General features: G+C 39.4%; 1 protein-coding gene across 5 annotated transcripts in view; it reads right to left on the minus strand.

The window, feature by feature from the left end:
- HORMAD2 (HORMA domain containing 2) overlaps positions 1–27,787 on the minus strand; it is a 109,134-nt gene that overhangs the window by 6,295 nt on the left and 75,052 nt on the right. For 4 of the 5 annotated variants that reach the window (XM_080822201.1, XM_080822200.1, XM_080822199.1 and 1 more), the window contains one exon: positions 10,419–11,385. In XM_080822201.1, coding sequence (XP_080678327.1) covers positions 11,281–11,385 — 105 coding nt within the window. In that variant the 3' untranslated portion in view covers positions 10,419–11,280. Of the gene's footprint in view, positions 1–10,418; positions 11,386–27,787 lie in introns of those variants that run through there. The other variant, XR_013967884.1, reaches the window with a different exon arrangement.

Genomic DNA, 27,787 nt, shown 5'->3' on the forward strand with positions numbered 1-27,787 from the left:
TAATTTTTTCTTCTTCATACTTGTCTTACTTTTTCAAACTTTCTACCGTAAGCAGGTATAATACTTGTAATAGAGCATGGTGTTCTGTTCAAGGCACAGGCTTTTAAGCCTGACCGCCTGGTTCAAATCCTGGCTCTACCACTTCTTGTGGTGACATTAAGCAAATTACTTAATTTCTCTGTGCCTCATATTCCTTCCCTAGGGTTGTTATGAGAATTAAAGAGTTACTATGTACAAAATGCTTAGAAAATGTCTAGCACATAGTAAGGCACTATCCAAGTATTTGTTAAATGAAAAAAGAGTAATTTTTAATTTAGTCAAATTATGGTTAACTTTCTCTAGAATGTTACTGGCCATATTTCTATAGAGTTCATATTTTATAGGTGTTGCTGAATGGAGGATACATATATCCCTATGCCTATGTTTGTACTCAACTGATATAGTTAGGATAGATGAATGACATTTGGTGGGTAGCTGAAATTCTTAAAGTTATTTGCCAGGCCATGACAAAGAACAGGAATTTCCCAAGAGTATACTATGACCCTCCCCTCCCCTCATTTGGTTATAACTGAGTTACGGCAAGCCTAATTCTCTCCTAAACCACAAGTTATACTATCACATTTTGGCTGATGACATTCACAGAACTGGAAGGATCCTTGACCTTTGGTAAATTCTGCCCCCTTGCCCAGGTTGAAATGCCCTGGGTAAACCTGTGTTAAGTGATACGTGCTTCACTTCCTCACGTAGGCCTGGGAGGAGCAGAGGGAAATGAGAACCGGCTTTGTGGTAGATAGTCAAATAATTGTGAAATTGTTAATGACTGATAGGAGAGAACGAAGGATATAATGACAAGGCAGAAAGAGTTCAGAAGGATCTTTTCCCAGCATCAAGAGTATCTACACAAAAGCAAATCCATAAACTTAACACATGTTGTCGTACAGACTGAAGAACTGAGCTCAGTGTTGGTGGGGTGTAACCCAAGAATGACTGAAAGAAATAAACTGGAAAGAAAGCAGCACAAAACGGAGAGTGCCTCCTGCCTGTGGGTGGGAGGACAAGATGGTACTGAAAATCCTATAAAACCACACTGATGCTGTTTCCTTTGAGCCGAGGGAAAAATAGCCTAGAAAAAGGAAACTCCGAATCTCTTGTTTACCCAGCTGTCTGTACAAAGTGAATTATTCATGATTAAATGTGAATAATAAACCTATGCAAATATTTGTTGTATTCTTAATATTAAGGAGGTTGGGGGAGTAGCAGGAAATGAAGTCACTTTTAAGTAATTTAGTCAACCATCTTCTTTAGAAATGTATCAAGAATATAGATTTTGATTGTTATTTATATATTACCCCCACACAAGAAGAAAAGAGGTTGTTTTTTTTCTTTAGGAGTCTATGTATGTCCTATTGGAAATGACAATCTAAAGCTTTTCTCTTAGTATCATGACATTTCTATAATTTCCTTAGAAACTAATTGTGAAAGCCTTTTTTTTTTTTTTTAAATTTCTGACTTGGGAGGGTTAAAAGGCTTACAGCAGAAGTTCTTGTATAATGGGAAACCTTAACTGACAAGTTTCCAAGTGCCTGCTGCTTACTGTAAATTCTTACCTATAAATTTCAGTTATAGGTTTTTGATAAAGGGAATATTACAATAATACTGATACCTGACACTTTTAAAATGTTTATCTTTCTGGTTACAGAATTGGTTTAACAGTTTCCATCAGAAACTAGTCCTTTAGCTAGAACTGGGTTAGATTTTATGTAGCTTGTCCATTCTAAGAAACACTTAAAACCCAAGCAATAGCAAAGTAGTGAAAGGTGTTTTATTATCCTACAACCTCTAACTTTTTTTTTTAAGATTTTATTTATTATTTGTTTGACAGACAGAGATCACAAGTAGGCAGAGAGGCACGCAAAGAGAGAGAGAAAGGGAAGCAGGCTCGCCGCCGAGCAGAGAGCCTGATGCGGGGCTCGATCCCAGGAATCTGGGATCATGACCTGAGCTGAAGGCAGAGGCTTTAACCCACTGAGCCACCCAGGCGCCCCTAACTTTTTTTTTTTAAGATTTTATTTATTTATTTGACAGATGGAGATCACAAGTAGGCAGAGAGGCAGGCAGAGAGAGGGGGGGAAACAGGATCCCCGCGGAGCAGAGAGCCCGATGCGGGGCTCGACCCCAGGACCCTGAGACTGGGATCATGACCTGAGCTGAAGGCAGAGGCTCAACCCACTGAGCCACCCAGGTGCCCCAACCTTTAACTTTTTAAAAGTTAGTTTACACCGTGTGTCATCACCATACTTTCCTCCTAGCATGCAAATGCTGTTCTGTGTACTCTGTAATTGTAAATGAGTTTCATTAATTTAAAGCAACAACAACAACAAACACAACTTTCCCCTAAGCCCCATCCTTAAGGCTGAGCTCATTCTAAAGGATCCCCATGTTTCAGGTAACCATAAGACTAAGTTCAGATGAATCTCACTTTTGCTCCATAATAATCTCAATATCGGGAGGAGAGGCCAGAGAACTGGTCTGATCACCCTTGGCTGTTGAGGATTAGGTGTTCTCTAGAACCACTGATGAATGGGCTAGCCCTCTAAGGGAGCTCTCCATCCCTCCTCCAAGCTAACCCAAAGCCCAAGCAGAGGGATTCCAGGCACCACATCAGACTTAGAGTAGACTGTTCCCACCCACTGCTTCTACCTCATAGTTGTTAAAAACCCCAGGTGGATCACCATCCAGTGAAACCGAGGAGGGGCACCTGAATGGCTCAGTCGGTTAGGTGTCTGCCTTGGGCTCCAGTCAAGATCTCAGGATCCTGGGATCGAGCCCAATGTGGGGCTCTCTGCTCAGCTGGAAGTTTGCTTCTCCCCTCTCACTCTCCCTCTAAGAACTCAAATAAATAAATAAAATCTAAAAAAAAAAAAAAAAGAAAAGAAAAGGAACCAAGGAAGAGAGGAGATAAATGTCTTGTCCAGAAATAAAGGGAGAACAAAGGTTAAAATTCAGAATTTGACTAACAAATCTCTAGTAAATTCCCCACATTATCCTACCCTGCACCACCCTCCCCAATCAACCTAGAAACCAAGGGCCTGGTGATTCACCAGTAACAAGCATAATTCCTAGCACTACAGTTAATCTACCATTACCTTTTTCTTCTGGTATTGTTATTTCTGGAGATTCAGACAGTGGGAGATGGACCATACAGAGGAACAAAAGACCAGAGAATCATCTAATCTACTCCTCAGGCTTTAGGCACACTGTGCTGAAACCAATCCAGACTTCCAGAAAAGATAATTCTACCACCTTCTCTCAAATTCGGATCACACCGACTGCATCCCAAGCCTATTATCTTTTATTCTATGTTGACTGGAGATAAGTATTTTCTTATTAAAATAAACACATTAAAATTGCATCGTTAGGTTAATTGGCAATGTTAATAAGTGGCAAACATAGGCCTCAAATGGGAGGTGCAAGTGGCAATAAAAATTTTGGAATGTTTGGAAAAATATGATCTGTATTTAATAAAACCCCATCAGTGTGTGAAAATTGGCTTCATTATTAATATTTCCCCCATCCTGTTTCTCCTAGGGTCTGCAGTTATCTTAGCGAACTTGCATTTCACTTTATAGGAACCTGTCTGCCTTATGACTTAGTTCAGTGGCTTCTTTCTCATACTCTTACAGCTGGGGAGCCATTTCATTATGCTGGTGAGTTTCTGAACCTGCAACGCAATTAATTCCTTTAATAGGCTCCTCCTTAGGGAAGGCCCATTAGTAGACATCACTAGGAATTAACATCTTAGTCCAGGAGAAAAGCTCTTTGGAGGCAGCAGTGAAACAGATAAATCTTTGTTGAGAGATGTGGCCAGGAGACTTAACCACATTCCTTGCGGTTTCAGAATGACATGCATATTCTGGGACCCATAGATAGGCAGAGATAGTTGTCATTCTCAGTAATGCCCTGACCGCACCAGTTCTTTAACATAAAGAAGTAGTTCTAAATGTTATAATTTCTTAGAAGAAAGCAGCATGGCTGGTGTGCACTGAGGGAAGGGGAATGAAACTGCCCACTGCCTGCCTATGCCTATGAGAAAAGGCCACTAGTCATTTGAAGCACACTTGAAGGCTGCTGGACAAATCCGTTTTATATTACCCTACTAAGGATTTTGTTGCCTCCTTTGATCTTGTGAAATAGTAATGAAGTCCTTCTGTTGGAGCTTGAATATTTTCTTGATTATTTTCACATATGGTCTCTGGAAGCAGAGTCTTTGGGTTCAACATTCTGCCTCTTGCTATTTACTGGCTGAGTGACCTTGGACAAGTGATTGAACTTCTCTGTATCTTAGGTATCTCCTCTGAAATCGAGATAACAGCAGTACCTACCACATTTGGTTTTGGAGAGGATCAAACGAATGCGCACATGTGGGTGCTTAGTAGAGTGTCTGGCCCAGAGTCAGCGCCCCTAGTGTTGACTAATAAGGTGATTAGCTCTGCGGAGTGGAGGTCCCACCACTTCACGTAGGCCCGAAACACAGAGGCTGAAAAACTGACAAAGCAGAGGAGTGGGCGTGTGGGCCCAGGGAGGGGCACTAGCTACAAAAAGACATGAGGGAACTTCTGGGAGTGACAAAAAAATGCTCTATATCTTGATTGTGGTGGCGGTTACCCTGGGGTAAAGTTTAAAAAAACCCACTCAAACAATTCTTTCCCTGACAAACTCTTTTTAATGTCGTAGTACGGGCCCTAATCACTCTGTATCTGGGTTAATGCGTTATGGGTATGGGTAATGGGTTAATGCGAAAGTCTCCTGGTTGATTTTTCTGTCTATGAGCACCTTCTCTAATTCCTCCTTAACGTGCCCATGCTCACCCCCTTTGGGGCCCCTTCAGCACACAGGCCTAGAATGGTGTACGTTGCCATTTATTTAATAAAGAGGGAAAGAAATGAAAGTGCATATGTTAGTATGTTTACTTATTTATGCCTAAAATAGGTCTGGAAAGATACATGAGAAAGTGGTTATATTAGTTACCCTACAAGGTGGGGAACTTGGTGGCTGGGGACAAGGTGGGAGGGATGTTTTTCATTATAAAGCCTTTTGTTCCTTTTGAATTTTAAATCATGTGGATGTATTACCTAATCAAAAATAAATAAATAAAATGTAGGAAATAATAAGAACCTTGCCAAATTCATTTATTCATTCAACAAATATTTACTGGGCACCTACCACTTGCCAAGCATATAGCAGAATTAACGTGTCCGTGGCTATCATGGTGTTTCATCAGCAGGATCCTTCACAAACAGTGCGTCACGGGCCCTGTCTGCTTGGTTAGCTCTATGGCTTTCTTATAGGAGATTGAAAGTGCAGTGGTCACAGCTGGCATATGATTTAGGGAAAAACCAGGTCAGGGCCAATTATGCTACAAAGGATCTCCTTCCACATACTGAAAAAAACATCGAAAGTGTAGAGTAGCAAGGATATCAGATAATACCTCATAGCTAACAAGTACTGGGCATTAATTTTCCATGTACCAGGCATGCTTCTAAGCCCTTTACCTGTATTAACTCACTCACATCTCATAATAACTTCGGGATGAAGACACTATTATTGGCCCCATTTTACAGATGAGTAAATTGAAGTACAGAGAGAACAAATAACTTGCCCAGAGTCACCAAGCTAGTAAGCAGATGACCAGGGTTTGAACCCAGGTAATGTCTAACCCCAGAACCCTTCGTTTTAACCCCTTCACTACTTTTTGAGAAAAGGATTTATAAAATGTCCCTTTGTTCCAAAACAGCTGTTGAAATTCTACCGTTAATAAAAGTATCATAGGGCACTGAACCAGATCTTGAGCTGAGGGTCTGCACTCAGCAGGTAGTCTGCTTGGGATTCTTTCTGTCCCTCTCCCTCTGACCCCCACAAATAAATAAATAAATCTTTTTAAAAATTAAAATTGTGATAAAGTTTTACAAGTGAAAGAGATCTCAGTATTCACTGGATTCAATTCTTTTTTTTTTTTTTTAAGATTTTATTTCTTTATTTGACAGACATAGATCACAAGTAGGCAGAGAGGCAGGCAGAGAGAGAGAGGGGAGGAAGCAGGCTCCCCGCTGAGCAGAGAGCCCAATGCGGGGCTCGATCCCAGGTCCCCGGGATCATGACCCGAGCCGAAGGCAGAGGCTTTAACCCACTGAGCCACCCAGGCGCCCCTCACTGGATTCAATTCTTATCCAAAAGGATGACATCCTGACTACTTGGCTTGAACACCTCTAATGATGAGGAACTCATTACAGCTGGAAGTAGTCACTAGCTGAAATCTCTAATTGTTAACAAAAACACTAAAATGTTGATTGCCTTCCACGTGCCAGGCCCTTTGCTAGAGCATGGAATAGAAATTCTTCAATATGCCAAGCCCAAATCTGCCTCTCTGGGTCGTGTTCCGCTCTTTGGAGCACAGATTGCGTCTGTGGTTCCCTACATGTCATGACAGCCCCATATGTATCTGAAGACAGCTACAAATGTCTCCTTAGACTCTCTTCTTCCCTGTTTATTCAATCTGTTCTCAGATGGCATTCCCTAAGTGAGATTTTCTTGCTAAAAAGCTTGTTTTAAAATGCAAATGTGGGAGGGCACCACATTAAACCTAATCTTTTTTTTTTTTTTAATTTTTATTTATTTGAGAGAGAGAACACAAGCAGGGAGGAGGAGCAGAGGGTGAGGGAGAAGCAGACCCCCCCAGGTGAGCAGTGAGCCCAGTGTGGGGCTTGATCCCAGGACTGTGGAATCATGACCTGAGCTGAAGGCAGCCGCTTAACTGACTAAGCCAGCCAGATGGCCCACATTAAACCTAGTCTGATGCTTCCCTGCCATCAAACTGTCTTGAGAGAAAGGTAGTTTTGATCTGGGGAAAGGAGCAGGGAGGGTGTTGAGAACAGAGGAAGCTGGGAGCATGGTTCAACTGCTAGCACAGGTTTGGATGGAGTGTTGGTGCAGGATCTCCAGGTGGCCAAAAAGCAAAGCAGTGATCATAAGTTCCTGAGACTAAGGAAGGGGACATGCCAAGACTTAAAAAATAGCAAAAACGATGAACACCTGTTTAGCAGTGGCTCTATGTATGCTGGCAAGTTAACTTTCATCACCTTGCTTAATCCTCACAACAGGATCACTAGGTAGGTACCATCATTATCTACATGTACAGATTGAGTAATCTGAGAGCCAGAAGATGAAATAACTTGTCTAGAAAAAGGCAGTCTGGTTTTGAAGTCAGCAGCTTAGGCTTTTCCTATACTACTTTGAGAAAAGGAAGATGAAGACCTAACTTTGCCTGCTTACCCCAAAGCTGACCAGTAATTATCTAAATGGAACTCAGAAGCCCAAGATTTCTGCAGCCTTAAGGAGTTCTGCAATACCCAAAAAATGACCCCCAAAAGTCCACTCCTTCACTTGTTTCTGTCCCTAAATATTTCAGTTCCCAAGGAAAGTTCCATGATCCATCAGTCTGTCCTAGACGTTTCTGACCATCTCAGTCAGCCTGCCCCCCCAACCCCTGCCATGAGGAAACCCCAGTACTGCTGAACCTCATGGCATGATTAAGACCAGACTATAATGTTTAATGAGACTTTCCCCCAGGATCCCCCACTGAGCAAGTCTCACATGCAATTTCCAGCCAGGCTGCAGGGATGTTTACCTACCACCTCCCGCATGGTCAGCCAGTAGTTCTTGTGAGCTCACCACCTCCTACAAAAGTCAGTCTCAACAACTGTGACACTCCCAGAAGGCAAAACCTTATTTGCAGAGATGTAGTGCACCCAAGGGGAAGTTACATGACCAGATGAATATCTCAAGCCTCTCCATTTCAGGATAGGATCTTGGCTTTACCACTGCATAACCCAAGAGTCCGTTAATTAAGGCCATCAAGGGTGTCCTCATCCCCTACAGAAACTGAAAAGTGCATAGGAACTCTCAGCCAGGGCCTCATTACACAACATAAAATCATAGTTAAAATATTGCCTTTTTAAAAAAACACAAACTGATGATTCAGACCTATACCCCTGAAACAAATAATACATTATGTGTTAATAAAAAAATAAAAAACAAAAGTAAAAAAACACAAGCTAATAATTTCTAAAGAGTATACATTTGTGGGGTGCCTGGGTGGCACAGTTGGTTAGGCGTCCGACTCAGTTTTGGCTCAGGTTGTGATCTCGGGGTTGTAAGATCTGGCCCCATGTGGGGCTCTGCACTCAGCATGGAGTCTGCTTGGGTTTCTCTCTCCCTCCCTCTCTGCCCCTCCCGCTCGTGCTCTCTCTCTCTCAAATAAATAAATAAATCTAAAAAAAAAAAAAAAGAGGATACGTCTGGGATAAACAGAGTCATTTTCTCACTTGTATAGACTCTAGATTCATACAGTGCAGAGGACCGTGCCTTACCTCTTACAAGCAGTATGTTAAGCCTCATTTTATCATCTGGATCTTCCTTCTGAATGGTGATGATTATAACTGAGAATTATTTGTACTATAAGAATCTGTGGAAATCTCTAAAGATCCAGTATTATTGGATTTGCAACCATAATTTACAATTCTAAGATACATTCTAACAAACTGGCTCTAATGGTGTTATTTTTGAAACATATATACAACTTTGAACTTGTGTGAATGCAACTTTGACACTGATGAACATTTCCAGCCTCTTCCTGGCAGAAGTGAGCTGGAGAATGAAAGAACCAGACACCAGAGGGACCTGCAAGAGGGGAAATGAAGGTGCGGTTTTGATGCCTGGCTTCAAAGGCTAGCAGCAATCATGAGTTTAACCCCATCTCTTTCCAGCTAAACCAATTTTCTGTAAAGACAGAAAAACCCCAAACAGCTGAAATCAAATTTCCCCTGCATCATTTTTAATTTAACAGTGTCCCAGTTTCCAAGCTGTCGTCATCTAGTCTTTCTAAGCGCACTGATGAACCAAGCATAGTCAGGGTGAGGGAATGGCTAGTGCGATACAGTTCAGACTCCCCAGCTCGAGGTCCAAGTTTTCATTCTTTTTACTGAAATTCCAGCCCTTGATGAACTTGTTTACTCATTCCATTCCTATCTAAGACCAGAAATCATTCAATAAATAGAATTGAATATCCTCTAATCTTGATAGCTAGTTGCATATATGAACTCTGCTGTATCAATCAGCTAGTTCACATTTTCATGGTTCTCAGATCCTCTTTTTCTAAGATTTTATTTTTAAGTACTCTGTATACCCAACATGGGGCATGAACTCACAACCCCGAGATCAAGAGTTGAATGTTCTTCCGACTGAGCCAGCCAAGGTGCCCCTCAGATCTTCTTACAATAGATCTCCTTTGTGTGCTTGTGCCCAGCCAAGGGCATAGCCCAGCAACTTCTATCTGCACACACACACACACACACACACACACACACACACACAGGATATACACAACACATTCCACCTATTGGCATCAATAAAAGACTGTTCCTTTGGGGGAGGAGGGGTGTTTATAATGGAGACAATAAAATCACTACAGAAATTTTCTAAACAAATTCAGATTAGAATCTTTGACTTGAAATATCTTAGGCTAAGTTATGAAAATTATAAATATAGATTGAGACTCAAATTCCCCTTTTAAACAAAATTATTTCTCTTGAAATCCGGATTGACCAATTACTCCACATAACAAATTTGTTTTGAGTCAAGGACTCCTAAAATCTTTGTAAATTTCCTTCGAATTCAAACACTTATAGTGGAGGAATGCTAACTACCTCATAAGCAGCCCATTTCAAATTTTTGGCAACATGTGGAGTTAAAAATTTCCTCTTTATACTGAGCCAGATTGACCTCCTGTAGCTTCACCAATTTGGTCTTAGATCTACTCTCTGGAGAGACACAAAATAAACTTAATCCCTCTACTAGACAGCTAATCTCTTTATAAATGATTCTCTTAAAAGAAATTGTGGTGACTCAGTCTACAATTCTATCAAGGATATAATAAACCCAATACCTTTCCCTCCTCCTTGCAGAGTAAGCCTATGTGAGTATATTTATCACGCTGGGAGAGGGGAAAATGCTCCTCCCTGGCAGGCCCTAGATCAGTCTGGCAAAGGGTAGTGCTGGACAGGCAGGCTTTCTCATACTTTCCTCTCTGTTATGATAACCCGCAGCCTTCTGCTGGCTAAAGTACATGTCTGGCCCCAGAGATTCTCCTCTTAGTCTGGGTCAGAGGTCCAGGATTCTTTCATGTGCACTAGAATCCTGGGAGTTCTCCACAGGACCCCACCCCCTGAGATTTTGATTTCAGAGAAATGAAATAGGCCCAATAATCCATATTTTAATGAGCACTCCAGGTGCAGATGTCCTTACTCCATTTGAAGAAATACCAAACTAAGTGAAAAAAAAAAAAAAAAGATGAGAAAAAAAATACCTTGTGTTTTGGTTTTATTTAACTGGAAAGCACATACATTCAACATTTAACCTATTGGTCCTGTCCATTTAAATTAAATTTTTAAATTCTATGTTATTAAATAATAAAAACACTTTTAAGTCCTGTATTATGTGTCTAATACTAATCATTGAGTTTATCAAATGTCCCAGAATAAGGAGGAAACTAATAACATCACCTGCAGGTTACAGACTGATAAACTGAAGTGTTTGTTGGGAAGCATTCAACATGAGACTTCAGAAGGCCTGTCTCAGGTGGCCAACAGAGCGGGGCAGAGGGCCAGATTCAAGGAACTTTACAGGGAGAGGACATTTTGGTCCAACACTTCATTGATCAATCTCGTAATTGGAGTTAACATAAAAATCACACCTGCACAAGCACCACCACATACAACCTATGCAATTCTGTGGGAATTCTAATAAAGCGATAGAGGGATTCCAGTGCACAGGTTACAACAAGTTACAACATTTCACAGTAGACTAAATACCTGGGGAGTTTAGTTATGCAAGGAAAACCCTCCTTCCTTTTGAGAACAACAGCTTATTTCTTTTCAAAATAGCTGCTGTGGTTCTTTTACAGATATAAAGGGTGTCTCGTCTCTAACTCAGCCTTGAAGTACTGCTATCCCAAGGCAGCCCTGGTGACCTTGTTTCCTTTTGGCAAAGTGAACCCCATGTCCTACCCAGTAATTGAGTACTTAGTAAACTGACTAAAAAAGTTGAGCAACAAATTCAGTAAAAGGTTTTGGTGATAGGAACTTACTTTTCTACTTAAGACACTTCATGCATGTTTGTTGCAAAATAAAATCATTTTAGAGTAAATGCAGTGAAGACATCCAACTTTCATTTTCTGTCAGGGATGAAGGCTTTCACTGGTTCACTGACCTTCCTCTTCTTCCTGGAGATCTCAGAACTTTGCTGACTGTATGCAAAATTCATTCTTTGAATCTGTGAGAATCAACAGAGAGGCACATTTCAGCAGAAGTTTTGACGTCTGCACAAGGCATATACAAGACAGGTAGACCAAGCATTAATCCCTCTAGCTGCATAACGGATCTAAACCTGCTTTCCTGTGGGTTGGTTTGGCCCTGCTGCCAGTATCAGAGTCTGGCATTCCAAGTTTCAGGAGCTGAGGTCCTGGAGGCAGCCAGTTTCAGGGACAGTTTCTTGGCTCTCTTCGGTGAATTCAGCACATCCAACTCTTAAGGGAAGAGTTGTCAAGGTGTGGGGCCAACAAGGAGCAATTAAGGTCAGGAGAGATCTAGGGCACTGATTGCTTTAGAAGCAAATATAACTGCAGTCCCAATTTCAGTAAGCAGAAATATACAGCCTTTTTAATCATAAATTCAGATTAATGAATTAGGAAGGACCATGGCCGTTCTTTCTGCTGGAAGAGAAGTATACATTATTGATGAAGTTAATCAGCAAATCATCATGAATATATATTTTCCTGTTGGGTTCAGCTTTGGTAAAGATTTTAAAGCTTATTTTTGCTTAACTAAGTAAACAAATGGTTGTATTATAATCTGTCAGACAATCCCTAATGCCGAGAATTCCAAGAAACACAGAGTTTTTCTATTTTCCAGCCACTAGATGGGAGGAAAGGTTTTTCAATGTCCTCTGTTCTTTCTTTGGTAGGAAAATGGAATAAAACATACATTTTTAAGCAAGACACATTAGAATATCTAGTAGAGTTTCCAACATTATTCTTTTTTCTGTTACAGATACAGGCTATTGTTACTATTGATATGTTACTACTACAAAATAGCAGGAATGTCAATAAAACACTTAAGTACCATTTAGAACCACAGACTGGGTCTACAAATGGCTAATTTAAGTTTAGTTTTAGTTTTTTGGTTTTAGAAAGCATTTGAATTTCTGATCTCAAAAGCCACAAATTCTCTTTGGCTTAAACGAACACACCGATTATATAGAACAATAAAACTCTGAGAAAATAAATAGAGCTGCTAATCAAATAACTGGTTTGCTTAGATATGTAAAAGTTTGAAATGGCCTACTATAAAGGAAAAGAAATAGCACCATAAAACCCAAAGCACAAAAACCAGTTTCTTTATCTACAAGATGAATTTGTTATAGTGTGGCTGTAAGAAAAGGCACTTGGTAAAATTCAGTTTTTATAGAAATGTTGCTTGGGCATACTTTCCATTCAAACAAAATTTCCCTCAACTTCAATCAAGTTTGGGTATACGGAGAAGAAAGGAAGAAAGATGGATGTACAAATCTTCCAGTGACAAGTTGGATAGTTTAATAGTTTTCTTTTTCTTCTTTACTCAAAAGTAAACCAGAGTTTTATTACAAGTTTCAGAACTGTAAATTTATTGCAGTGAGTTAATCAAAACATCTTTAATAATGTATACAATCTCAAGACAACCAGTGAGGCCTGGGAACTCTCAATGGTTTATGGGAAACTAGTGGGTTCAAAAGCAAGTATGTGATCAGTCAGAAGCCACTTTCTAACAAAGATGAATAATCCATATGAACTATATAAACAAAAATATTTATCCATACAAACATTTTTTGGGTGTATTCCAACTGGCTGAGTTTGCATATTTGATGCCAAAGCCAACCAGGCAATCAAAGGACCAGTGATCAGGCAGTCTAGACAGATTATCTTGGTGATTTGAGCAACAATGGGGGATCATCAAATGATTTCTACTGCATGTCATATTATATTTTAAATACCCTTTAAAGTGTTCCTTGTATACGGGCTAACAAGAGGCTACTATGATCCATTTACCAATAGTACCTCAGAAGTATCTATATGTATGTCTGAAAAAAGCCCTGAAGATATGGTTTCTGCTGTATGGTATTTCCCTACTTCCCATTTTTTGTTCGGTAACATATTCTTTTGAGAAGCCAGAGAGCAGGTTTTGCCTTAAGCACAGACAAGTTACCCAGCCGACTTGGTAGCAGTATTTGAAAGCACGAGAAGGAGCCCCTTCGTCTAAATTATTCCATTAATCGTGTATTCCTTTATTCATTTACTAAAAAACACATGTTTGTTACCTGAATGTTCTCCCAGAGTTCTGTCTTTGACCATCTTTTCTCCTTCTCCACATTCATGTATGGCTCCTGGGAATCAGTTACCACTTATAACCAAAGACTTACACTTCTATATATCCAGCCTAGACCTTCCTTTTGAACTCCAGATCCACGTGTGTAATCAATTGCCTACTAAAAGTTTGGATGTTAAGAAAACTCAAATGCAATTTGTCCAAATTGGAATTTGTCATCTGCTTCTCTATGCCAGCTCCCAATCTTTGTTTTCACTCTTGGTGAGTCCCCTGGGAGAGTCCACATTAAAAGCCTGGGACTCATCCATGGCTACTCCATCATTCTCACCCTAAAATGTACTTAATCACTAATTCCTGTTGATCCTACCTCCTTAATGGCTGTCAAATCCATCCATTTTTCTCTATTGCCACTGTTTCTACTTTAGCCCAGGCCAATATCATCTATCCCAAGTACTAAGTCTTGAACTCCCACTACTACTGCTTCTCCAATCCATTCGCCACTCTGGAATCTAAGTAGGCTTCTATTAAATCTGACCATGTCATTTTTCTGATTTTTCACCCATCCACTAATGATTTTCCATTGTCCTTGGGATAAAATCAGACTCTGTATGGCCCTCACCCCCCTTTGCTGCTTCATCTTGCCCCAGACTCACTGAGCCACTCGCAGTTCTCCAAATGGCTCTTCACACTTCCCTTTGGACTTTGCCTTTAATGCCCACTCCTGTGTTCTCCTTTTCTCTTCCTCACCAGGCCCAGGGTCAGCCCTGGACTTTATTCTGCCCACTGGCCTTCTGTGATACCTCTAGGGCTATGTTTTGTTCTTACCCATTTGTGGCAATTACTACATAGTATTATTAGGCCTACTTGCCAGTCTTCTCATCCAAGAGGATAACTCCTCTGGGTTAGTGACAGTATCTTAGTTATTGTATTCCCAGTTCCTGACATCTGGTAGATGCTCTTAAATTACTGGCTGAATGAACGAATGCATTTTGAAGCTGAATTTAAGTCAGGTACTGTGCTAGGTACTAGGACCATATCTCTAGTGATAAAAAGATGAATAAGACCCAGTAGTTTTCAAGGATCAAGTATTATAAGGAAGAGGAATTAAGCACATGAGTATAATACAATACGATATAACAGATAGCTATTCAGTAGCCACAATAAACATTCATTCATCCAGCAATTATTTCTTGAGTGCTAGCTCTGTGCATGGTACTACTGTAGGTGCTTGGGACACATCAGTGAACAAAGGAGATAAAAATCCCTGCCTTGTGGATTTTACAATCTAGCTGTGCTACTTTCTGCTTAATAATTTCCACTGGCATCTCACTGTTTTTAGGACAAAGTCCAAAGTCGGTATCTTGGTTTTCCCATACACCATCAGTGATTTTTTTTATATTTCTAGGGAGAGAGAGATGTCACAGGTTGGCTATAAGACCCTGATGAAGGCTATGACCTTTCTTCTCAGAATGCTCACACCTGCAACTCACACACTCATCCACTATTGCAGGCTACTTGAGGGGGGCTTCCAGGCCCATGAATACCTCTCAGTTAGAATCACTACACCCCAGGGCCTAGCTCTGCCCAGCAGTACCACCCTCACCTCCTCACTTGATCTGTCGCTCTCTGTCCTCTCAGTTTTCTCATAGCTGACTTCTTCCTGATTCTAGACCTTTACATACAATGTTCCTTCTACCTAAAATGCTCTTTCCCCTCAACCTCCTTTGCCTAGTAAATTTTTATTCATTCTTCAGATCTCAGATGAAAAATTATTTCCTCGAAGAAATGTTCCCTACCTTCATTCCAGTTAAGTTAGGTCCCCCAGTCTTAAGTTCTTAATAAAGTTCCAGGAGATTAAGGACATGCCTGTCTTGGTCATGACTTGCACATAGTAGGGGCTCAATAAATATTTCTCAATGAATAAATGGATGAGTGAATCTTCAAAGAGTACTCTGCAGTGTAGAAAGGCACAGGAGGCATCAAGTAAGTGGCCGCAGGGTGATGAGTCATACTACTGTAGTAGTCAGGTGATAACTTGGGTGACAGTACAGATAAAGAGAAGTCAACAGTGAGAGAAATATTTAGAAGGTAGAGTCAGAAGGACGGCCAAATGGATATGACAGTAAAGAACAGGTAGGTAAGCCAATAGTGACTCCCATCTTCTGGGTTAGCTAAACTCATGGATGAAGATACTGTTCTCTCAGGTAGAGAAAAATGGGAGTTTTGAACTTGCAGAGTTTGGACCACTTGTGTAATCCCAAGTGGACATATTGAATAGGCAGCTGTATATGGAAGTCTGGAGCCCAGGAGAGAGGTCTGTGATGAGAATGTAAATTTGAGAGCCATCAGCATATGGACGCTAATTAATACCAGGGGTGTGGAAGAGTTTGCGTATTGAGAGATCAGAGCGTGAGAAGGGAAAGGGGCCAAGACATAGCCTTAAGGAACTCTAACATTTAGAGATTATGTGGAACATAAGCCAACTAAGGAGATTGAGAGAGAGAGATAAAAGAAGACTAGCTGTCTATCATGTAAAGAAAGCCAAGGGAAGAGAGTTCTAAGAAGGAGTGGAGAAAATAAGAGAGATAATGATGGTGGTCAGTAGTGTCAGTTGCTGAGAGGTCAAGAAAGATGAGGACAGACATATATCCACTTGATTACGCCACATGGAAGTTACAAAGTGCATTGAATTTGTAGAGGCAGAAGTCACCTTGAAGTCAGCTGAAGAGTACAAATGAAGTAAAAGAAATTAAGAGCAAGTATATAAATTTTATAAAGATCAAGACAGAGTGGGGCGGCTAGGTGGCTCATTTGGTTAAGGATAGGACTCTTGATTTCGGCTCCTGTCATGATCTCAGGGTTGCGAGATCAAGCTCCATGTCAGGTTGGTTGCTGGGCATGTAGCCTGCTTAAGATACTCTCTCTCTCCTTCTTCCTTTACTCCTCCCCTCTTTAAAAAAAAAGTCAACAGGGAGTAACCAACTCAGCCTGAGAAATTTAGAAAAGCCTTCTTAGCAAAAGAGGGACACTTAGCTGGGTCTTAAATAATAGTAGGAGTTTACCAGACTGGAGATGGTGAAGGGGTGGGGTAAGAAAGTTCATTCTAGGCAGAAGGTTCAGCATGTTTAAAGACACTAAATCATGAAAAGACATGGAAGATATATGGGACAGCGAGAAATGTCCCTTTATTAGATCGGCTCTTAGGGTTAAGTGTTATTTATTGAATACACTCCTTTTTAAAAATTTTTTTTAAATTTTTAAAAAAGATTTCATTTATTTATTTGAGTGAGTGAGAGAGATAGAGAGACAGAGAGACAGAGCACAAGCAGGAAGGAGGGTCAGAGGGAGAGGGTACAAGCAGGCTCCCCACTCCTAGGCTACTGGGACGCTGAGATCATGACCTCAGCCAAAGGCAGACACTTAACCAACTGAGCTATCCAGGCACCCCCTCTAATACACTCCTGTTAAAAATATAAATTCCCCGGGCGCTGGGTGGCTCAGTTGGTTGGGCGACTGCCTTTGGCTCAGGTCATGATCCCGGACTTCCAGGGTCGAGTCCCGCATCAGGCTCCCAGCTCCTTGGGGAGTCTGCTTCTCCCTCTCACCTTCTCCTCTCTCATGCTCTCTCCCACTTATTCTCTCTCAAATAAATAAATAAAATCTTAAAATATATATATATATATTCCCCTGGAATTATTACTCAATATGATGTTAGTGTAAATTAACTCATCAAATGGTCTCCAAGTGGCAGCCTGCTGAAACCTGGACCTCGCAGGCTTTGGAAAGCAGACAGGTAAGTTTCAATATAGGAAGGATACAGTACTTACTTGGCATTAGGAGATAGATCTGTGTAGGGAGCCAAGGGGGGGAGGAGGCAGCCCCAGGCAAGCAGGAAATACTGTGAGTACTTTATGTGCTTGGGGTGAGATGAGCATGCAGTGAATTTTGCTTACTTCAAAGTTATTTGTCAGGTCAGATCTGACAAAATGTTTTCCCTTTAGAAAACCAGTCCTTACCAGTATAGATTTATAATCAAGTGTTAAGCATGGAATCTTTGGATTTGGATGTTCCCAGATTAAGAAAGAACTGTTATGGTTCAGAGAGGGTGTGTGTCCCTATAAGTAAGTTATAGCACTCATGTTAGTTTTGATTCTTCTCCCTAAACATTTATCCTTTTTTTTTGCACAAAAGATAAATCAACAGGGATTACAAAATAAATGCTACTAGCATAAATGTAGCTCAAGTTAACATTAAGATGAATGAGCAGTAAGAAAGTGAATTTTTTTTTTAAGATTTTATTTATTTATTTGACAGATCACAAGTAGGCAGAGAGTCAGAGAGAGAGCGGGGGAAGCAGACTCCCCACTGAGCAGAAAGCCTGATGCAGGGCTCGATCCCAGGACTCCGAGATCATGACCAACCCCGAGATCATGACCTGAGCCGAAGGCAGAGGCCCAACCCACTGAGCCACCCAGGCACCCCAAGAAAGTGAATTCTTAAAGAGAACACTTCCCTCCAACCAGCAGAGCTGTGAGCTCTTTTATATGTTGGGAAGTGCCTCATGTTTTAGTGGGATTTATGAAGGGTTTGTTCATTTATTTGCTTTCTTGATTTCCTGATTTTTGTCACCAGGGTTCTGGACCATGGCTATCTCTACTTAGGAGATAAATATGTATTCTTCTTTGAGTCATAACCATGTATTTCCATTAATCTCCAAAAGTTATTATATCAATTCTCCCGTTCTCCATATGTTCTAAAGCATCATATAACTTTAAGAGCTCTAGAATTAATTCAGTTATTAAACAACCTTTTGGGGGCACCTTCTCTGTGCCAGATAATATTGTGCACGAACAGTACAAAGGTGCTCAAGGCACACTCCCATGTGTGGATCTGGTAGGGGGAAACAAACTGGTTACAGATGAAATGACAGTCATGTATAGGGTACAGCAGTGGTTCCAAAAAGATCTTATTAGCTCTTCCTGGGGGAGTCTGGCAAGGCTTCAAAGGGGATGTGAAGCTTACACTAATTAGTGCAAGATGAGCAGAGCTTCACCAGGCAAATGACATTAGAAATTGAAGTTGCAGGGAGAACATTCTAGGCAAAAGGAGCACAGGCACAGGGTTACAAAGCAGAATACCTCCAGAGAACTGGGAATAGTTCTCTGAACTTGGTACTTTCTACAGCCATACTACCCCGAATGTGATCAATCTCGTCTAATCTCAGAAGCTAAGCAGAGCTGGGCCTGGTTAGTACTTGGATGGGAGAATGAGTGACAAAGGATGGAGTACATGAAGTTTGGACTTTGTATTGTAGTGGAATGCCACGGAAAGGATCTAAGAGCAGATTTGTTTTAGATAGATCCCTATGGCCGCAGAGTAAAGGGTAGACTGGACAAGAATAAGACAAGGAGCAATGAGGCTATTTCAGAGAGAACTGATCTGAGAAAGAAAAAGAGAAACAGTGAAGTTAGAGAGGAGAGGACTAATAAGGCAGAGGACTGAGGAGAGAGAGAACAAATGCTTGAGCCAAACACTAACATAACTTAATTATGTTAGTGTTTGAATGGATTACTTAGTGAATGAACACAAGGATAGCAAATAAAGGAGTAAAAAGTGACAAAAATTCTCCAAGTTTCTGGTAATGGCATTGACCAAGATAAGAAACAGAGGAAGCTGAGGGAGTGAGTGTTGGTAGCATCGTGGGAAGGATTCTGAATTAGAAGTGAGATATCCAAATGAAGATGTCCACCCAGGGCACTGACTATGTGACCTTGAGCTCAGGATGGAGGAAACTGCATCACAAGCACATACAGAAAGATATATTCGCTTTGGACAAAAGATGGGATATTACTTGAGGCCTGGAAGGAAGTAAAAGTAGATATAAATATATGTACATTTTTAAATATGGGAATAGGAAGTTGAATGATTCATATTTGATGGCCATAATTATTTCTACAAAGTAGAATTTAGGTCACCCTCTTAGAAAGGGAGGGACTTGGTCTTGGGTGGTGCTTAAGATACTTGAGTGGTGAAAGTTTGAACAATGAGAAAGGCAGCCAATAAAAAGACATTTAAAACTAATGTTAACTGTTGCTTAGAATCTGGATAGCTTTAAGATATATCACCTCAAAATTAAAACATCTGACATATCAATAATTTTGCTTTTTTACATTTAAATGCTTACAATAGACCATATACTGCAGTAAGAGCATCACAAAGGCGATCTTGCTTATTCCCTACAAATAACTGTGTCAGTGCAGGAAGGGTTTTTTTTTTTTTTTTTTTTTTTTTTTTTTTTTTTTTTAAGATTTTATTTATTTATTTGTCAGAGAGAGAGAGGGAGAGAGAGCGAACGAGCACAGGCAGGCAGAGTGGCAGGCAGAGGCAGAGGGAGAAGCAGGCTCCCTGCTGAGCAAGGAGCCCGATGCGGGACTCGATCCCAGGACGCTGGGATCATGACCTGAGCCGAAGGCAGCTGCTTAACCAACTGAGCCACCCAGGCGTCCCCAGGAAGGGGTTTTCATTCCTCTTTGACAGATGTAGAAATTGAAGTTCAGAGAAGTGAAAGGACTTGTTCAGTTCATACAGTAAGTGTAAGTCTTAAACTCAGGTCTCCTGATTTCAAATTTAGTGTTCCTTATAATTTATTTCTTCATTTCAAAGGGGGAAAACACAAGTTGAAAATTGCAGGAGATCTCTATATAGGGTTCTTAGGCTTCTTCTGGGGCTGACCCTTTTTGGCATAACTTAACAGGACCTCAAACAAACGACAGCCAAAGCTGAGTTCATTTTTTTTTTTCCTTTGTAACCAATTTTTCCTCATGACTTTTCAATTTCTATTAATCACCATTTCCCAGTCATGAAAGGTGGAAAACATAGTCACCTTAGATTCTTCTCTCATCTAATGCCTACACAGAATTCTTGTAATGAGTAAATGGAATAGCACAGATACAGCACCTGGTACAGCATCAGACATATACAAGTCATTTAGTGACTGACAGCTGTTACCATTCCTACTGCCACAGGCATTTTCTACTCCAGCCAAAGTGGATTGCTGTAGTAGGCTGAAAAATCAGCTGCCTAAAGATGTCCATGTCCTAATCCCTAGAACCCATGAACATTACCTTATATGGCAAAGGGTGGGGGGCAGATCTTTGCGGGTATGATTAATGATTTTCAGATGGAGAGGTTATCGTGGATTATCGAAGTAGACCCTACATATAATCACATGTATAGTTATAATAGAGAAGCAGAGGGAAACTTGAACATAGATAAAGATGACAATGTGACCACTTAAGCAGAGACTGGAGTAATATGGCCATAAGCCAATGAAAGCCAGCAGCCATAAGAAGCTAGAAGAGGCAAAGAACAGAATTTCCCCTAGAATCTCCAGAAGGAATTTGGATTTACCCACATCTGTATGTCAGCCCAATGACACTGATTTTGGACTTCTGGCCTCTAGTGAAAGAATAGATTTCTAATGTTTTAGGCCACCAAGTTTGTGGTAATTTGTTACAGCAGCCCTATGAAACTAATAGTTACATTCTCCAAACATACCTCATTCTTTTTCCTCTTCACTATTTCTTACACTTCAGAAAAGAGAAATCTTTTATGACTTATTCTCTTTTAAATTTTGAATAATTCCTTCGAGGTTAATCTCTAAAAGTCTTTCTTTCTTTCCTTCCTTCTTTCTTTCGTCAGAGAGAGAGTGTGTGTGCAAGTGTGTGCACAAGCAGGGGGAGTGGCAGGCCAAGGAAGAAGCAGACTCCCTGCTGAGCAAGGAGTCCTCAATCCCAGGACCCTGGGATCATGACCTGAGCCGAAGAAAAAGCCACCCAGTCGTCCCACTCTCTAAAAGTTACTTCATCCATAAAGACTTTCCTACTCCTTTAATCAGATATGACCTTTCTTTCTTGAGCAAATCCCATCGTGTTTTTGTAATTGTATTTTTCTGACAGCGTAAATGTTTGTAAACAATTTGTCCTTTACATGGGTCTGGGTTTAAGTTCTTCAGGAATTCATTTGTATTAATATTACGGTTTTTAGACCCTGCACTGCAATGCTTTACTCAGTGTCCTTCACCCAGTAGGTATCAATAATTCTTTTGTTACCTACCTCTACTATCTACAAAAGTGCTAAATTATACAGTTATTCATGTATCCTAAAGCGCACAATTACAGTAGCCATTAGGTCATTAGCCACATGTGACCATTTAAATTTAAATTAATGAAAATTAAATAAAATTTAAAATTCAGTTCCTCAGTTGTATTAGCCACATTTCAGTGTTCAGTACCCATATATTAGACATCACAGATAAAAAACATTTTCATCACCACAGAAAGTTCTATAGGACAGAACTGCTTTACAGTGGCAATCTGAATATAATCTAAGTAAACAGGAAATTTTCCAGGGGCCATGGTGACAATAGAAATACAGAAACTAGAAATAATTTTTCTTCAAAATGTAAAAATGTCAATTTTCCCGAGATTATTTTATCAAGTCAATGCAATCCCTTTCAAAATTCCAATGGTATGTCTGTTGGAACTTAGTAAGCTGATTCTAATAGTCACCTAGAAGAGAAGAAGTATAGGAAAACCTTTAAAAAAATAAAAATAAAAGAACTATGAGGGGAAAGGAGTTGCCCTTCTAGACAGCAAAACATAATACAGTTAGATCAATTAACACATTACAGCAGTAATACGGGAGTACACATACGGATCAGTGAAACAGAACAGCAAGTCTGAAGACAAACCTATGTATGTATGGGGCTATAATTTATGATAAAAGTGTCATTCAAATTAGCAGGAAAGGGCAGAAAATTCAAGTAGTACTGACACAATGGGAAAACATTCTCTCTCTCTCACACACACACACACACACACACAATCCCAGCTAGTTTAAGAAGGCAAATGTAAAGAGCAAAGCTATAAACTTATCAGAAGAAAATACAGAAAATGTTGCTTATAACTTCAGTATTGGAAAGACCTTCTCAAGCAAGACATAAAATGATAAAACCATGGAAAGACATACCATGTTCCTAAACTGAAGATTTAATATTATTAAGACATCAGTACTACCCCTAAATATCTATAGATGGGGTACAATCACTGTGAAAATCCTAATGACATTTTTTGGAGCAGAAATTCATAAATTCATATGGAATTTCAAAGGCTCCCAAAATGTCAAAATAATCTTGAAAAAGAAAAACAAATTTGGAGGACTTTGGATACTCACACTTCAGATTTCAAAACTTATTACAAAGTTACAGCCATCAAAGCATGTTGTACTGGTGTAAAGACAGACATATAGGTCAAGAAATAGAATGGAGAGCCCAGAAATACACTTTTACCTATATAACCAAATGGTTTTCAGCAAGGGTGTCCAGAGCATTCATGCGGAAAAGAAAGTCTTTCAGTAAATGGTGCTGAAAAAACTGAATACCTGCATGTAAAAGAATGAAGTTGGATCCTTAAGTCATATACAAAAATTACTCAGAATGAATTGAAGAGGGGCACCTGACTGGCTCAATGAGTAGAACATGCAGCTCTTGATCTCAGGGTTGTTGAATTCAAACCCCATGAGGGTAAAGTTTGCTTAAAATAAATAAATAAATAAATAAATAAATAAATAAATAAATACGAAAATAAAAGAGAAAAGCTTAAAAAAAAAAAAAAAAGGATTGAAGACCTAAACATATGAGCTAAAACCACAAAACTCACAGAAAAAAAACACAGTGGGAAGCACATGACATTGGATTTGGCAAGAATTTCTTAGATATGCCATCAAAACAGAGGAAACAAAAGAAAAAACAGATAAACTGGACTTTATCAAATTTAAAATTGTACATCCAAGAATACTACCAAGAGAGTGAATAGACAACCCATGAAATAAGAGAAAATATTTGTAAGTCATTATATCTGTTAAGTGATTAATAATCCAGAATATATAAATAATTTCTACAATTCAACAACAACAAAACAACCTGATTAAAAACTCTGTGAAAAGGGTGCCTGGGTGGCTCAGTGGGTTAAAGCCTCTGCCTTTGGCTCAGGTCATGATCCCAGGGTCCTGGGATCGAGCCCCGCATCGGGCTCTCTGCTCGGTGGGGAGACTGCTTCCTTTCCTCTCTCTCTCTGCGTGCCTCTCTTCCTACTTGTAATCTCTATCAAATAAATAAAATCTTTTAAAAAAAAAAGAATGGTAACATTTATAAAAACAAAAACAAACAAAAACTCTGTGAAGGACTTTGAATAAGCATTTCTTCAAAGAAGATACACAAATGGCCAAATAAGCAAATGAAAAGATTCTCAACATCACTAATTATTAGGGAAATGCAAATCAAAACCACAATCACATATTATTTCATACCCATTAGGATGGCTATTATTTTTTTAAAAACCAAACAGAAAATAAAAGTATTGATGGGGCACTTGGGTGATTCAGTCAGTTAAGTGTCTACATTCAGCTCAGGTCACCATCACAGGTCCTGGGATAGAGCCTTGCACTGGGCTCCTTTCTCAGCAGGGAGTCTGCTTTCCCTCTCCCTCTGACCCTCCACCCCCTTCTTCATGCTTTCTGTCTCTCTCAAATAAATAAATAAAATATTTAAAGAAAAGGAAAAAAGAAAAAATGGAAGAGTATTAGGGATGACATGGAGAAACTGAAACACTAAGCATTGCTGATGGGAATGTAGAATGATACATTTTCTATGGAAAATAGTATGGGGGTGCCTGGGTAAATTCAGTCAGTTGAGCATCTGACTTTGGCTCAGGTCATGATCTCAGGGTCCTGGGATAGAGCCCTATGTCTGTCAGACTCTGTGATCAGCCAGGAGTCTGCTTGTCTCTCTCCCTCTGTCCCTCTCCAAATCCTAAAAAAAAAGAAAGAAAGAAAGAAAGAAAGAAAATAGTATGGAAGTGCCTCTTAAAATTAAAGATAGAATAACCATATAATCCAGCAATTCCACTTCTAGGTATATACCCAAAAGAACTGAAAACAGAAACTCGAACAGATATTTGTACAGCCATGTCAATAGCAGTATAATTCATAATAGCCAAAAGACAGAAGCAACCCAAATGTCCATCAATGGATGAATGGATGAACAAAATGTAGCATACATAGACAATGTAATATTATTTAGTCATAAAAATGAAGGAAATGCTGACACATGCTACAACATGTGTAAACCTTGAGGACACTATGCTAAGTGAAATAAGCCCAGTCACAGAACAATAACTATTGTATGATTTCACTTATATGAAGCACTTAGTCAAAGTTATAGAAGAAAAGTAGGATGGTGGTTACCAGGAGCTAGGGAGAGAAATGGGGAGTTATTTAATAGATATGAAGCTTCAGTTTGGGAAGATGAAGAAGTTCTATAGATTGATGGTGGTGATGGTTTTACAACAATGGGAATGAACTTACTGCTACTGAACTGTACATTAAAAATAGTTAAAATGATAAATAAATTTTATGTTATATATATATTTTACTACAATTTTTTAAAGTGGCATTTTTCTTAAAGATAATTTTTAAAAAGATGATTTAGTGGTGCCTGGGTGGCTAAGTCAATTGAGTGTCTGGCTTTTGGTTTTGGCATTGGTTGTGATCTCATGGGTTGTGAGATCAAGGCCCATGTCAGGCTCCATGCTCAGCAGGGAATCTGCTTGAGATTCTCTCTCTTCCTCTCCCTTTGTCCCTATCTACCCTGTGCTCTCTTTTTCTCTGATAAATAAAAATAAATCTTTTTAAAAAATTAATAAATAAACCTAAAAAACAAAAAAGGAAAAGAATGTAAGATACAATTACAAGCCACATACATAACTTCCAAATTTTCTAGTAGATGTATTTTAAATAGTAGAAAGAAAAAACAAAGTAAAAAGAAACATGAAATTAAGAATTGTAATCATTGCTTTTATTTGATCCTATATATCAAAAATACTATCATTTCAATATGTAATCAATGTAAAAATTATTGGGATAGTTTACATTCTTTCTGTCTTATACCAAATCTTCACAATCCAGTGTCTATTTTACTCTTATTGCACATGTCAACTCAAATTAGTCACATTGTACATGCTTAATAGCCACATGTAGCTAGTGGCTACCATATTGGACAGTACATCTTTGTGTGTGTGTGTGTGTGTGTGTGTGTGTGTGTGTGTGCACGCGCGCCTATGTGTATTTTAAAGATTTTATTTATTTATTTGACAGACAGAGATCACAAGTAGGCAGAGAGGCAGGCAGAGAGAGGAGGAAGTAGGCTCCCCGCTGAGCGAGAGCCCGATGCGGGGCTCGATCCCAGAACCCCGGGATCATGACCTGAGCCGAAGGCAGAGGCTTTAACCCACTGAGCCACCCAGGTGCCCCGCCTATGTGTATTTTAAATGCAAAGTCAAAGGTGTGAAATATCTTTGTGGGTAGTTTTTGACTTATTTATGAGAATGTATTCATGTGTAACTTATATAAGGTTATACTAAAAATATGAAGTTCCCTATTAATTTGCTTATAAATTCTGTTAAAATTTGTCTTATTACTTGATATGTTTACAACCAACATGCTTTTTATTTCCTCTTATTGCTTCCCTTTATTTCAATATGGTGAAAGTTTCATTATGAAATTGCTTTTGTTTGTAAACTAGAAAGGTAAAGGAACATAAAGTAGACTACATATAAGACAAAGAATATAAACATAACCTTCATAATTTTTCATATTTATTACATGGTAGAATTATAATATTTTTGATATATTAATAATAAAGTGTATTATTAAAAATTTAAAAAGAATATTTAAAAACTTCACATTTATTTGGCTTACCTTTATAAATTATAAAATATTCTAAAATATTTAGATACTTTTCAATAGAAAAATGTCAGGTACTTTCCTACTTTCAAATGTCTTAGTGATTAACTATTAATTCTGTGGTAGCTAAAGGCAGACATATAAAACACACATGAACAGGGGTACACTGGCTCAGTAGGTAGAGCATGCAACTCCTGATCTTGCGGTCATGACTTTGAGCCCCAAGTTGGGGGTAGAGTTTACTTTAAAAAAACACACACATATACAAACACATTCAAGGACATACTTGAAGTAATTACAAAAATGAAAAAGTTGGGGGTGCCCTGGTGGCTCAGAAGCATCTGCCTGCAGCTCAGATCATGATCCCAGAGTCCTGGGATGGAGCCCTGCCTCAGGCTCCATGTTCAGCAGGGAGTCTGCTTCTCCATCTGCCTGCCACTCCCCCTGCTTGTAGGCTCTCTCTCTGTGTCAAATAAATAAATGAAATCTTTTAAAAAGATGAAGAAGTTGTTTCTTGGTTTGTGGCATGTAGGAGGAAACCTACAGGCAATGACATGATGGTGTTATTAGATGTACTAAACTTGACATGGGTTTGCTGATTCTTCAAAAAAGAGATGAAGAGATAATAGATACAGAATTGGAAATGTGATAACTTGCTTCTTATATATTTGCTATGTAGGTCAGTTGCTTGAATCTGAGTCTCTATAAAGTGTTTTAGCAGGTGTTGAAAGGAACCTAGTATAACTGTAAGTACAGAAATGACTATAGAGATAGGTCCCATAAAATGAACAGAAAAAGGCCACTCTGGTATGAAGAGTGTCTCAAGTGGAAGGTCTCTATAGGTGTGACTTCCAAATCTCAGTTTATAACTGCCTAATCTCACTGGCAGGAAGGAGAGGGTGAAGTAGATGGCACTTAGGGGCTCTGCTCCCAACCCCCAATAGCTCTTACATACAAGGTGGAGGCAGAACGGCAAAGACGCATTCACTCAGAAGTCAAATTTTCACTTTAAATTGCCCTGAGCTCATTCGAAGAGGAAAAGAAAAAAGTAAAAGAAAACCTCAAAAGAGAACTAGTTGGGTGTTGAGAGGAAGGATAAGTTTTTTATGAGGGGCAGATGGCTAAACTTAATTTTTTAAAAAAATTTTAACTAACATCTACACCCAGCATGGTGTCGATCCCGAGATCAACAGTCACATGCTCCACCGACTGAGCCAGCCAGGCACCCCTTAAAATTAATTTTTATATTACTTTTCCAGCAAATGGTGAAACATTTCAGTTTCTAACACAAAATAAAAACAATCATACCTCTCTTTCTGATCTACTTTGATTTTTTAATATATTTTAATCCTTTCAGAATTTTCTATGGCATCAGTTTAGTTCACATCTACTTTGTATTCACATCTACTTTTTGTATTTGGTTTTATTTACCTATTTTATTAACTAATACAATCACATAGTAAGAAGTTTGAAAGGTAAAATAAAGTTAGACAGTGAGATTTTCCCTGCCATCC

Source organism: Martes martes (assembly GCF_963455335.1).
Source record: "Martes martes genome assembly, chromosome: 13".
Lineage (NCBI taxonomy): Eukaryota > Metazoa > Chordata > Mammalia > Carnivora > Mustelidae > Martes > Martes martes.